The 15,274-nt window shown below is 37.5% G+C and overlaps 1 protein-coding gene across 7 annotated transcripts in view; it reads left to right on the forward strand.

Annotated features, from left to right (window-relative positions):
- The window catches only part of LOC128876186 (glutamate receptor ionotropic, kainate 2-like), a 185,025-nt gene that overhangs the window by 76,288 nt on the left and 93,463 nt on the right, over nucleotides 1-15,274 (forward strand). For all 7 annotated transcript variants that reach the window (XM_054122336.1, XM_054122331.1, XM_054122335.1 and 4 more), the window contains exon 4: nucleotides 11,070-11,321. In XM_054122336.1, the coding sequence (XP_053978311.1) occupies nucleotides 11,070-11,321 (252 nt within the window). The remainder of the gene's footprint in view (nucleotides 1-11,069; nucleotides 11,322-15,274) is intronic.

Genomic DNA, 15,274 nt, shown 5'->3' on the forward strand with positions numbered 1-15,274 from the left:
GGCTTCCATCGCTGAGGTTTTTTTTTTACCGCTCTCGAGTTCCTCCACGGTTGTCACGGATATATAGGGTCTCGGGAAAGAGGGGAATCCTTCATGCAAAAACAGATCAAAAACGTACAGGAGGATTTGTTGAAGTTGATTATGGTTTTTCATTGTTGTGGACTGCACGAAAAAACCCAATTAAATTGTCCTTAATTAAACTACCCCTTTGATCTACCCGGGATTATTAATTTAGGGAATTTTTTGTTGGTAGCCTTTTTCTATATGTTTTTCATTTATTGAATTATATTTCGTGCGTGTATTCTCTATCTTTCGATCTTTATTTTATGAAAATTACGAATGCTAACTCAGTAAATTTTGTTCTAAATGTTAACATTCTTTTTCTACGCGGTTCCATCCATTGAATAAGATTTTTTACACACAGTTTTCATAACGTACCCTCATCGCATTATTAGGATTTTTGTATGTTTATTTCATGAAAATTGATCGACCCCGCTGAATTTTGTTATATGATTATTCTGCATGTATTCCATTCATGGAACCACATCGTTAACCCATGTTCTGCGTAATTTTGGTATTATTATCTTACGGAAACTGTATTCCAGAAACGGATCGAAGTAACACACTCGAACGTGGAACTAATTAACCTAATAACGTTACGTGTTCCGGAACGCTAATAGACCAATCAAATAAAGAGCACTTCCGTTGAGTGTCATCTACAGAAATTAAAAAGCAAACAAGTTTACAATTACTTCTTATTAATTTTGATCGCGCTCGTATCTTTCAACTTACTACCCCCAACAGTACTAGCTCTACAAATTCCAAATACCTAATCAGAATTGCATTCTCTGGACACGTTCTAATCGAAACAAACAGTATCATTTAAATCAAGAATAATTTTTCTCCTTCAATAAAATATTTCTTAATAAACCATAAAGGGAATGAACTTGAACTTGAACTTTTAACAAATAATACAGAATAATTTTTCTCCTTCGGTAAAATACTTCTTAATAAACCATGAAGATAGTGAACTTGAACTTTTAACGAATAATACAGAATAATTCTTCTCCTGAATCTTTTCGGTGCTCTGCGCGAGTATACTTGTCAAATTATGTTGTTCTTGTCGTGCTGAAGATGAGTTAAATCGCATGAGCTTTTTAAATAGGAAAGAGCTCAAGACGAGATAACCCATTCACTCATTAACTCATTAACTCATTAACAATAAGCTCATGCGATTTAACTCGTCTTGAGCACGACAAGAACAAAATAATTTGACGAGTATACTCGCGCACAGCACCGAAAAGGTTGAATAAAGTATTTGTGAATAAAGGATAAAAGGGATGAACTTTAATGTTTGACGAATAACCATTCAATGTCCAGTGGTTCGATATTAGCATTTTAAGAGCATATTAAAAATCCAATTAGAAAAATATTACCCATCGCGAGGTTGTATTGGAAATAGGATCGTTATCCTGTCGAGATGCTTCCCTCGAGTATGTACCTTTCAAACCGTCGGGTCTTGGGGAATTAACGGCTCAGCCTGCGGCTCGTTACTTGTGTGTCGCACTTCCGGTACAGTCGTCGGTCCCACGTGGCGCAGGATCACGAATTTATTGGGCCAACCGCGGAACCGAGAAATTGGATTTTTCCTGTCGGACCATTTTACTGATACCATGGCGGGCCAATCCTCGGTGACTTGCGAGATCGATGCTGGTCGCACTTAATTGCTCTAACCTCTCCCGTGTGGCTTCCGCCCCCTCCTCTCACGACTCTGTCGTCGATGATGTGATTACCAGCACCAACGTTTAACGGTAACTTCGCTGGAAGCTCATTCGCCAGTCTTCCTTTCGGGTTAATTAATGGGAATAAATTAATTGACGTCTAGGTAAAACGGTGGGAAAAATAGAAAAAGATTTCGTCAACGAGAGTAAAATTTTCAGAATTGCGTCTGGAAGTCGGCGGTGTAATGTTTCAATCTTTGAAGTTGGAGATTTCAATGCTTTTTAGTAGATTCAGGCATCAAATATACACTTTATGAATCATTTCAACTCCAAACCTCTTTTGCAAGTGTTTCAGTGTGAATTAAATGGTAAAAATCTTGCTTGGGTGAAATGTAGATTTAGTTCAGTCAAGTACGAATTTAAGTTGGAGATTTCAATGCTTTTTAGTGATTGCAAGCATCAACGCTGCACTCGTTTAACCTCTTGAAGACGTTTAGTGACTATTACATTATAGAATGAATTAAATAAACAGCAATTGCTCTTCATATATAATTAGCCAATATTTTATATGTTCATTCTCCTCTGTTCAATGACATCATAGAAGTCTTTTATTAAACAATGAATCTTTTATCCATACGATCAAGGAATAAAAAAGTTCTATGCTTAAATTAATAAGTATCTTTAATAAACTTACTATTTCTGTTACTCTAACATACCAAGAATTGAAACCTCTGAAACTTCTATGATTAATGAATAATAATCAAGTGCAAAATGTAGCACCCTCCGTGTGTCATCGCAAATTGAAGTCGATAATCTTCATACGATTCCCTTAACTCAGATCGTAAAACGATTTTAATCGGAAAAAGGTCTCCCGTGTCAAGCGTCCAAGTAACCAGCAGTTGACAATGGAACACCGAACACAAACGCGGGATTTAATTAAAAAGTTTAATTAAATCGGTCGGATCGAAGTCTCCTCCAAGTCCTCGCAATTTATACAATCGCTGGGTATTCATTTTCGATACGTAAGCTTCGAGCGACGAGCTCGTATTTAAATTAATACAGTCAGCTGCAACTGAACGCGAGAAATTACATTCCCCTCGCGAGTTGAATGTTTTACGAATAAATGGCCGCGTGTTTCGCGAGTCCTCCGAATGAATGAAGCAAATTACGCGACAGATGGACCTCGCGCGTCCCCTAAATTTGGGAAAAAATGAATAGAAATTGTGAGGATTAAAGAGAGTGATTTTTGTCCGTGATTTAAAATTCGTTTGCGAAGGTTACGCGTGTCAAGGGATGTGTTTAGCCTGCAAATTAAACGTAATTAACGACACTTCAATGGAACGACATTTTCAATGGAAATGGCTGTGGTACGCGGAAATACCTCATCGGTATCGAAACGTGTTTCAATTCCCACGGAGACGAATATTTCTATTCGCGTTAAATTAATTTTCATCGCCTGGCTCGAGCTGTTGCGAATTTAACAAACGTAATGCGATTTAAAAGTTAAAGTGTAGAGGCTTAATAATTCCAATGATGGATATTGACAGTATCATTTATTGACTTATTCTTATAGGAAAATTATTTTATAGAAACTATATTTTTTGATCGTTCGTGGCAGTATTGTTATATTTCTTTTATTTGTTTGATACCTTATTCGATTTTATTATTTGTTGTTTTTAAAATTTAAAAGAAAGTTTTAACGTTGAGCCAAATAAGGAAGCAAAATGTAATTGCAATCTTCGAGAGTATAATTAATTATACTCTCAAAGCAGAAATGAAAAATTTTATTGCAAACTCTATTGTAAAAGCTTGTCTAAATTTGAACCGACATATTTCAAATTATTTTAGAAGTAGTGCAACATGTGACATGAATATAAATTCAAAGAGATCAATTTAATTTTCCACAAAAAGAAAATATAAATTCAATCTCGTATTAACCTTGCAACGACGTTGTTCTGTCACATAATTCTGAATTAGAAATTTCATTAGAAATTTAATTACGAATATTACCTCAGAATTTCAGACAGGAGACTGATTTAACCGTAAAAGGAATATTTTCTGGTTAATTAATGAAATATTAAAATGGTAGTATTTTCGATGAATGAAGCACCTATTCTAGTTTAATGCGTCAGAGCTGCAACTGCCATCGTGTAGTAGCAAAAAATGCCAATTAAAAAGAAATCATTTGGACTGAATTTCACTCGAAACATTTCGAGCTGAATTTCACCCGTTCTCCTGTAGGCTGTATACTTTTGTTTCGCATTATGCATTCCATATTAACTCACGAAGAATAAAAGCGCACGGCCTGAAGAACTATATCGATTGCGCGTAGAGAGGAAAAGAAACGATTCGAAACGACAAAACGAAGTGAAAGCTCGTTTGCGCTCGCAAAAAGCGCGTTTACCAAGAGCAATCTTTCGCGGAGCGTGACGGGCTCGAAACATTTTCGCGCGAAGCGAACTTATAACGTATTAAAGAAGCATAAAACGTATTCGACGCGAAGAGTGAGTTGAAATTACACAACTCGAGGTGAAACGTTACCTAGTCGAGCTCGAAGTTTAACCGCGTTAGAACTGCTGTACATTTCTAATGCTCGTGGACTTTGAGATTATATTTAATGCAAAGTAATGGAGGTTTTACATTCCTTTTGAGAATTCTCTAAAACTGGAAATAATTCGTCCATGAAAAGATTAATGAAGGGATTAATGAACCTAATTGATTTCGAATGTTTTAGTTATCTTTAGGGCACCATATATATAAATAAATTTTTCGTCCTCGAATGCAACAGTACATTTTCTCTGGTAATGTAAACTTCAGTAATGCTGATAAAAGTATATGAAAAAATATATGAAATAGATGAAATATAAGAAAGGGTGCGAAATTTCTAGTAATTGTACATTATTGAAATTGCACACGTGCTTTTGTATTATCAAATAAAAGACTGTTTAATCTACCCAATTAAGGCCCGAAATGAAGATCGAAACGCCAAAAATAAAAATGATTAAAAATTTTGCTCTTAACACATTGCTTCCAAGGCCAACATTGCATCCGGCCTCAACGCTCGGCTTGCCAAAGACGAGATATCGCGTCACCCATACTCAATATGTTAACATTTCAACATTATTTATGTGTGGTATATTGAACAACAAATGAACTTATTGCTTGATTGCATGCAGTTTAATATTGCTATTAATTCAAATTTAGTTAAGCAACAATGCACGAGATGCGCCAATATCGATAAAAATCACTTCTTTCTAACATCATTAAGATCTTCATTTCCACCATCCACTGCCTTTCTCATTCACGCAGGAGCCAGGAATACATTTTTTTCCCCGATTACGATCACCCTGTTTTCATATTTATCTCACCCTCTCCTCCTCAAACTAGGTCTGCTTCTTATCTTGAGCATTATTCCACTGCTGTCGTCGGGTTCTTCATTTATCTTTATCTAGAGCGAGTCGCCTCCTTCGCCATTTCTCCTTTTCATCGGCGTTTCCATCGTAGCTCGAAGGGAAATCGTCGGCTCAAAGGACACGCTAATGGGACGGATATTAAAAAATAAACGAAACATGGGCCGAAGTGGAAATGGAAACGGCCTGGGGGCCCCGCAACTTGAAAGGCAGCGACTCGTTCGAAGCTTTTTTAACCCCACCCACCACCCCCACTCGACTTTCCATCAACGTTTACTTCATTAAATCGCAAATTAGTCGTCCCGTTCCCAGCGAGCAACTCATTTACGCCGTCCATAGTTCCTTTATCCCGCGGGGTTCCTGTGTAAACGAAAACTTTTCCTTTACTTTCATGGCTTTCTATAAGGTTTGCTCAATCGTTCGAGCGCCGCGCGCCGTCGAAGTCGATCCCAATGCAGAGGGAGACCACGCTTTCCCTCCTCAGTGTACCGTAACACCGCGATTTTAATCCGTTGGTGCGTGAAAAATTTATGTCAAGAAGAAGTTACCATGTCACGTCAAATCGCATTTCTTGACATTTCTTAAAGATAGCACTAAAAAGAATGCAATTATTTTTTTTTTTTTAATTCTTTATCGCGTCGTGAAAGAATTCCTTCTCGGGGTTGTAAATCCCAAACTAGCTGGTTCGTAAAACAGGGTAAGGAAGTCGTTAGCTTTTCGAACAGCGTTTATGAAAAGACGCGAACCGAAAAGTTCCGTTTTATGGACGGAACATTCTCTAACGACAAAATTTTATCCAATAACTACAAACCCGATATAATACTTCAATAGCATTGTTAATCTCTTGAGGGACAAATTTCAAATGGACTCCTTTTTTGGTATAATCGAAAGTACGCAGACCAAAGCAAATTTTTATTCATAGATCTAATTTGGCGTACAAATATGCTGTCCCGCGTTCCTATGGTATATTTTTTAATCCTAAAAGGTACAGAATAGAATAACGTTCTCCAGCCTATAGATGAAACACGCGACGCTATAAATATCGAGCACGGACAGCCTTTATGTACATCGATATGAAAAACGGAAATTCAATTACGTTTCGGAAGAACCAATAATTGTCATGCGTATCGGCTGCGCGGGACGGAGAGAAAGCACGTTGCGTTCGCTATTTTAGCACAGAGGTAACCAAAGTGGGGCATAAACTGTTCAATTTACGCTTGAGTATACCAACACACATACCCAAACCATGGTGGAAACACGGTAACAAAATGAACAGGAAATTTCTCCCGTTTCGCCGCGCGGGTCAATTTTCTCCAGCTTTCTGTCACGCGGCCAACTCTCGAACGACTTCCTCCCCAAAGGTGTACTCTCAATTTTTCTCTGATAAGCACACCAACTTTTTTACGATGCTACGCGAATACTCTTGAATGTAACCCCCGGCTGCAAACATTCGGAGCCAAAAAGAGCTGTGTCAAATGTATTTCTCTGGAGAACATGTTAAATCTTCTTCGCTGACCTCACGGTTCTGAACGATCTATCTGAGAACCTTGTGGAATTCTGGATAATTAATAATATCTGAATAATTAATTGTGAAACAAGCATGAAAACCTCTTCGGATAATCAAATTTCTTTTATATGTAGCACTTTATGTTCTGAGTTATCCATTGTTATGCTAACGTAATTTTCTTTATTTGTTTATGAGCAGACTAAGTAGTTCGTATTTTAACTGAACATCTAATCTACAGTTTCGCCTTTTCTAGCTTCCCAATTAATTTCTAAACTATCACACGAAATTATTCCCTTGGCTTCGTACGTTTCAAACAATGGTTACTAAATTATTGTTTCGCCGATTACCGTTGAATTAATTTTACCTTTGATGCGTGTTATGTTGGGCCATGTTACCACCCGTGATAGAGGAATTTTTATATGAGAGAAAAATTGCCCGAAGCCGGTGTAATTCGCATATAATGACCGCGATGGCGCTCAGAATGTAGCGCGATAATGGACCACCAAAATCCCATTATCTTGTTCCCTGAGAATTCATTATTCGTTATCTCTCGTCCTCGTTGATATTCCTCTCTGTTCCACGGCCAGATGATCGAAGAAATTCGAGGAAGAGAGAACTCATAAATTCCCACCCGCGTTGTCGTAATTTATAGGGCTGCCCAAGTCGTACCACTTCCGGCGTTTTCGTCCATCGCAATATTTCTAGCAAGTTGGTGGAGAAATTTTTAATAAACTCCTGAACAGTACTGTATTTGTAAGAATAACAATATTAGTGAGGTATTCGCTCAGATCTTAAACACCTTCTCTGTCTTTGATTACGATACTTGTCCCTAAAGTTGAAATTTTACACCACCGACTGCCACTTTTCGCTCAAGAATTTTGACGAGTTACAAAAATTAATGTTAGATTCCACAGTTTTCAGTTCTACGAAAACAAAATATTGCTATTAATAGTTCGGAACGTCAAACTTATCACCGTTTAACCCTTTATTTACTGAATTTCTCAAAAGTTTACAAAATCTAGGCGTCCATCTTGGTCTTATATTATCTTATAGAGTTGTCTCTAACAAGCTTCTAAAAGAAAAAAAGCTTGTGCTGTCATTCAAAAATTAAAAACTAACTTCATAGAAGTGGACTTGAATTAATACAGTACCATAAGAAAATTGACGGGACTTGTAAGTCCCGCCAGTAAATAAAGGGTTAATTTCAATAGATAGAAGTTTCTGTTCGTGAATACCAAATTACTTCTTAATCAGATTAGACGGATCCTTTAATCTATCGCGCAACCTATCCTGCTCGATTGCGCCGCGACGGAACGCTAGGAACGTCGACGCGTACCGCGGTGAGACGCGTTGTCTGACGGCTCCGTTGGCGAACGATGATAGATACCGCTTTATTTTATCTTCCGAGCATAGAGCGCCACGGTGAAAGCCACTTGGCCGTTGTCGTAAGTAGATAAGTCCTTTATACTGGGAACTCTTCGAATAGCTGGAGGACTGGTCGACCTGGGTGGAAGATTAAGTGAGCAGGCGAGGAATTTCTGGAGCGGATTACGCTTCTGCGGGAGCTGCTTCATTTTTCGGTGCTCCAGAACCACTTTAACGCGAGTTGACTGCTGTTAGATCGTGGATCAAACTTTTTTTATCGAGGCTGCACCGAAAAGATAGAATGTCCAAGTCCATGGTACGATTTGTTTATAAATTGAATAAATCACGGTGAAATGGCGTTGCATAAATAACTCATATGGTATTGATTAAATCAATTATGAAGTGATATTTGCTAGTACAATTGATGAATTTAAAAGTGAAATGTATTTATGGAGTAAATGAAATAGGAGATGAAATTCTGTTATTGATTAAATAACTTCGGTGGTCGTTGTTGTAACGTGATGTGATATTTGTTAATGGAATGAATATTTTATGTAGAATTTTATAATCTTTAAGACGTATTTCAATAATTTTGTTTCAATTTTTCCAAATTTCGAATGTATAGTAGATAGAGTTTCTTTGAAGATAAAATTATACAATCTTCGCGAACTTTAAATGAGCATACAAAGTTTAGTCTTCGTTAATTGCCAATTAGAAAGTTTCGCCATGAATCATAGGATGAAGACTATTGGAGAAGAATTTTGGAAGAACTTAATTTTTCATTCTCTTCTGAAGCTTTTAAATAATTTGTTAAACTTTTACTGCATGTACATACACATTGCATACGAGTATATATAAAGCACATATACATCCCATTTATTTTATTAACATAGGTTTATCGAAGTGTAATACAATTTTCACACGATGCCCTAAAACTTTTGCACAACGAAAACATGAATCAATAAAATTGCAATTGTAAACCAATTGCACAGTTCTTCGAAGATTTCCTAGTCACGGAATTTCCATAGGATTCGATTCCGCAGACAGCCCTAATCGCGCTGTATCTAACACGTGTCTCCGCCTTCCGAAACACTTGGGCAATAACACTCTAGCTGGAAACTGCTGTTCCCAACGGAACATTTGAATCGTCTCGTGTAATGTATTAACTTGCCGGTGTAAGGACCGGTTTGTCTGAGGTTTGAAAGGCATCACGGAGTTGGCTAAGTTGGGACCCCAATAACAGAGCAACCGTAACAGAGCTTGCAATTGAACCAAGATAACACGAGGATCGCAAACACTAGTTCGTCATTCCGCGTGCGCACTTGCATTGAAACCATAGCAGTCTTCGAAGACTATAAGGAACAGCTTTATGATCTTCGTCCGGGTTAAGTTTAGCGTTAACGTAACTTCAACTCTTGCGGCACGTGTATCAGTCATGCTGTTAAATATTACTTGGTTGAAATTTGTTGGATAGTCAGAGGAATATTCTTCAATTTTTTTATTAGAGCCAGAAGGTTTTGTACTTTCGACGGGTTAGGTCTCCTTTAAGAATATATTATCCTCGTCAAGTAAAAATACTGACAAGTAGAAGTTAGCTATGCTGCTAATGTAAATTGCAAAAAATATGGATGAGAAATGTAGACAGTTTTAGTGCTTAATAATTAAGACCGTAGGTACGTGTAGAATTAATTTTATTAAGTGAAGAAAAATATATGAAGAAATTGTAACAGAACCGTACGCATATGTTAATTTTTAACATAATTTCACTATCAAGTATTAGGCATATACAGTCTGTCCTATAAGTATTCGTAACCTTCTATGTTCATTGAAGAAGTTTGTCTAAATTAAATGATAGATGTTTATTCGTATACATATTTATAATGAAACATTCATTTGTAAACATCAAACCTATCATTTAATTTAGACTAATTTTTCCAATAGACATAGAAGGTATGAATACTTATGGGACTGACTGTATATTAGATTTCTTTCCTTTTGCATTTTCATTTCTAAGTACTTGTATTTTATTTTAATGATACAAGGATACAAAGAAAATACCAAGGAATCAATAGTAAAACAACAAATGAACATTTAATCATTTATTAAAAATTGCAAGCAATACAACGTCCCTATTACAATCTTACTATATAAGTCAGAGAAAAATTTCGTTTAAACCGATTTCGTGCGGCAGTTCCACCAAAACGTATCGTTACCGGTAATAATTGAGATTGTCCAAGTCGATACGACAACTTCGAGCAGCTATAAAGGAAGTAGACGTCGTCGAACGACAACCGCGGTCATGTGTTCAGCTTAGCGAGGTGTTAATGCCGCATTAATGTCGTAACCCAGTCGTTCTACACGCGTACGATCTTAATGGGCGGCTCGCCCTGCCTTCTCTAGCCGGTTTCTCCGTGTAATGGTTTATCGAACGAACGGCCAGCGAAATTGTGCCCGCAGATAGCTAAGCAGATTCGCGAGGTCCCTTAACGAGAATCGAATGGAGCTACCAGTCGAGTAGTCAGCGTTTTAAACGAGACCCGTTGCGATATTACGATACTTAACCCTTTTAATGCGACTGGGACCTGTGGACCTTCCTACTTCTATCGAGTAATTGATAATAATGAACAAATCTAATATTTTAGGAAGCTTAGACATACCTTGAAGAAGGTTCAACGGAATGCGAAATATTTATAAGCCCTCTCTTGACTGAATTTAAATTTAAATTTCCGTACCCTATTCGCGCCCTTCGGAAGAATTTTCTATTTTCTATGAAAACGTGCAGAAGGCTTGGGAAATACATTAAAATAACATCACTACCGTCGGTAGATCGTGCAAAACTTCATTTCCATTGGAAATACATCCCTCCAGAATTCCTCTCTACATTTATATTTTTAAATATCTGCTTTACTTAATATTCCCATTCTTGATTAACTATTCTGTAACGCGCTCCTATTGTCAACAAAAACACAAACACTCGCGAAACGAGCCGATGTATTTTCAAATTTAATTTTGCCGCGAGAGCTGCGTTGCATAGCAAACGTGACCCTATCGTTGTTTCTGTTGCAGCATGTCAACAGGTCAAATACGGCGTGCAAGCGGTATTTGGCCCGTCGGATCCAATACTTGGACAACACATACACAGCATCTGCGACGCACTGGACATTCCACACCTGGAAGCCAGGCTGGACCTGGACCCGGAGGCGAAAGAGTTCAGCATCAACCTTTATCCCGCACAAAGTTTGCTCAACGCCGCTTATCAGGACATCATGGAGTTTCTCAACTGGACCAAGGTCGCCATCATCTACGAGGATGACTACGGTGAGTCGTTCTTCGAATCACTTCTCGTTATTCAAGTTTGGTTACAATAGTAGACCACTTCTAAAACTGATTATTCGGAATAAATAAGTGAACAGCGTGTAGTTTCGGCGACTGTCAAGTACTTCGAAACTACATATGTCCTTTAATTTCATAAAAGAACTGCGGATTTTATGCATTTATTATGCAAGCGTATATGACAAGTATATGCTAATCTCTCTCTGGTAAGGATATTGCCATGTGTACGTTTCGTTCCAAAGTTTTTTTTTTATATATATATTATCGTTTGGAAATAGTCATTAGAATTCAATTACATAATACAACATCATCACGAGATTGATAAGTTCATACGTGAATATTAACTTGAATTATTAAAATAAAATAATTCATCCCTCCATTGGCTAAATGTATGACGAAAAGGTACAATATATGCGTTTATGCAAAATGAAATATTAATGTCACATTAATTAATACACTATATTGTATATACAATATGCATATTCGTTCTACATTTTCCATATTAATGTACGCTGTAAATCCATGAAATCTGCAGTCTATCCATACATGAAATAAGGTCATAATTTACGACGAATTAAAAATATCTGGTAATTTTCACCGGCGTATTTTAGTTGAAATTAAAAGCAATGGGGAGCTGATTACCACGAAAATGTGTTCCATGAATGTCTTATTCGAGTTGTAAGTACTTACGTAACTATCGTAATAAATGTAGGGACCCTTGTAGGAAGTTGCTTCTCGCGTCTGACTATAGACGCCTCATACTACTTACCCCGCTCGTTCTACTGCAGACGCGACGACGAACTTCCAACGCGAAAATTACAAAACAATCTTGATAAGGGTGCCTTTGAAAACTTTGCAGGAAGTATTTTTACATGCTCGCTCGACTAATATTCACAGTCTGAGTACTTGCGTTTACGGGTTCAGTGACACAAAAGTAATTTTTCCGCAACTTTCATTCTGAAATGAAACTCTTGTTTACCGTGGAGAAGTCACTGATCCTAAATCACTGGTTATAAGAAGACGAAGGTAAATATTTACTTCATTCAGTGAGGAAATATTAAGGATACCGATTCTCTGCTTGATGCAAGATAATTATTGTTTCATGATATGAATTATTTCCAGAACATTCTTAGTAACGCATTCGCGACCGCTGACGTGAAGTCACATCACTTCAAATTCCATTCTTGGTTAGAAGAAAGAATGATGAAAATCTTTTTGTTTTATGCAGTAAATATTTACACTATTGACATTTCAAAATATATTTTATAATTTTTATCTTCGCCCTAACGATACAAATTTACGTTGTCCAACTGCCAGGCTAAAGCTCGTGACAATCTCTACAAAGTTACAGTTTTGACTCGAGACTATCGAAGATCAGATAATTTGACATTTGTCGTAGTATTTAATTTGGTAACCTTTAATTTACAAATCCCATCCAGATTTATTTTCGTTATCATTCATTTATGGTTAACGTGGCGACCAATGAGTTGAAGACATTTCGATCGACACTCTTAGAATCTATATTATTATAAATATTTTTCTTTTTCAACTTAGATATAATAGACGTTAATTAATCTTTCATCTGTAATAATCTCTCCGCATTTCAGTGAAAGCTTTCGTATACTTAATTCTGAAAAGAATCGTCATCGTGTCCTTGACGTATCAAAACGGAGCCAATCGCGAGCGTTAATCAGAATTCTGTGTGACGAGAGGCCGTAAAGCGAAGGCACTTTGGCGTCTGATATCGCCCTCGTGCAGCTAACCTAATTCCTGTCGGTTCCTTCCATTATTCATCGCCAAAGATCGAGACCAAAGAATGACGGTGCTCGGAACGAGGAACCGTGGACGCAGCCGGCAGGAATCTTCGCCGGGCTTAAACCGCCATTGTGCGAATTAATTAGGCGGAATTTCCCCCTGACACGGGGATCGTTTTCTTCGTCGTGGCCGAAGAGACGACGTTTCTCGTTACGAATGAATTTCATTATCTCGGTTTTTGCTCCAGACGCTCGTAATTAATCGACGTTATTCCATTATTGCGACCCGTAATTGTTGCTAATAGAACTCTGGTAATTGGGAGGACCATTCTTCCCGGACCTGTTAGGCAAATTGATAATCGAACAGGGTAAACTGTACGCTGGATATCGGCACAATTAACGCTTTCCCTTCGATTTTCAACGATCGTCCACGTTGGATGGAAACTTTCCCCTAATTCGAGTGGAATACCTTCGAAGACCGTTTCGATGGAACGATTTCAATTAATATTCGGAACGTTCCACTCGAGCACGGTGCTTTTTATACCGAATTATAACGAACCAGTGCTCTAAGAACGACAGCGGGACGAAAGTTTCGAGGACGAGCCTGTTTCACGGTTCGTGTCCTGTTCAACGATTTTCTGAATGTACATTCTTTACTGCATCAGCGACGAAAAAAAGTGGAGAAATCTTTCGGTACACAGAATTCATCGAATAATAGGGATTTGATTTTCAAAAATGTAAACGCGAGGAACGGATTATTGAAGGGAATTAAATTTGTTATCGAATAAAAGAGGCTTTATTGTACTGAAATTATTTTGCAAATAATTAAGCGAAAGAGGAGAGAAAAAAAAAGAATTTATACAAGAAACAGAAGGGAGTTAATCTACAGAAGGAAAGGAAAATCAGTGAGAAGAAAACGTAAAGGACGTATTTATGCAAGAAAAATTAAGAATTACAGTACAATGACTGTACGACAAATCTAAGACTTGACTCCTCTGTGCTCTCTACCATCTGGAAAACACGTATTTTACATCATGCAGTGCGACAGTCATATCCTGCATAATTCAGAGACAGAATTTTTCACTTTTTTGTTTGCTATTTAATACACCCAATTAACAAATACAGTGGTTCTGGAATTTTGTTTGAAAAGATTTCCTCGCGTCGCGCACTCCGTGGACGTTGACGTACGTTCGCAATTGGCTGATCGAGCAGGTTCAACCTGGATTACAGCAGGTGCAGGAGAAATCATCTGCCGTAAGCTCGCGTTCTACGTGGGTCTGTCGGAATATTCTTGTGACAGATTGTCTGTGCACGTGCGTCGCTGGTGCATTTCGTGTGCAATGAACGTGACTCTTCGCCCGACGAGCTCGTACACAGGGCTCCGCGTTGTCAGTGAAGGGGAAACGGCGTATTCGTCGTCAGACAACCACAGCGTTACCAATTCAAAATTATATATGCGTTGGAAGCGCGTCTCGTAAACTGGTAAACTTCGAGTCTTCCTCGGCGCGACAATAACCTCGATGCAAATTGATAATGTGGCTCACATTGCAGGATAAGTTTGATGGAAGAACTTTTTTCGATGTAATTTACGCACAGGCTTGATTATGTATGTTGCTCATTCTGAATATATTTATTAATGGATATAAACCTCTTTTATTGGGGGTGATTATTGTATCTTGAGCACTTTGAGTTTAAGCGATTCAGTGTCACTTTCCCTATTTCCTTCTTGATATGTAAACGCAAATATGCATTAACAGTGGTAGTGTGGTAGCTTCCTTTGTTAAAATATGATATTCCAACATGAACGTATAATATGCACGCATTAAATGAAATATCGTATTTAAAAATAATGAATGAATTTTTCTATATTAATATTATATACTTCGCCATATTCGTGAGCAAAATTACTTCGCACCGTTAAATCCATTTTTCTGCAAAATATCTATTTTAAAACATCTATCTTAAAACTTCTATCGAAACTTTGGATGAATGTAAAACATATTGAGGTATAGAAAGAAAAATTTCTTTTTTAAAATGTACCACATATTCTTATACCTAAATATCTTATTATCACATCGTAGTCGATTAACTCGCTATTATTAGCGACAAAGTCCATGTATACAATTTCCTAAACATAGTTACATTGTTCGCCATTATTCCCTACGAATTTCTACTACAGGTGTT

Source organism: Hylaeus volcanicus, chromosome 5 (assembly GCF_026283585.1).
Source record: "Hylaeus volcanicus isolate JK05 chromosome 5, UHH_iyHylVolc1.0_haploid, whole genome shotgun sequence".
NCBI lineage: Eukaryota > Metazoa > Arthropoda > Insecta > Hymenoptera > Colletidae > Hylaeus > Hylaeus volcanicus.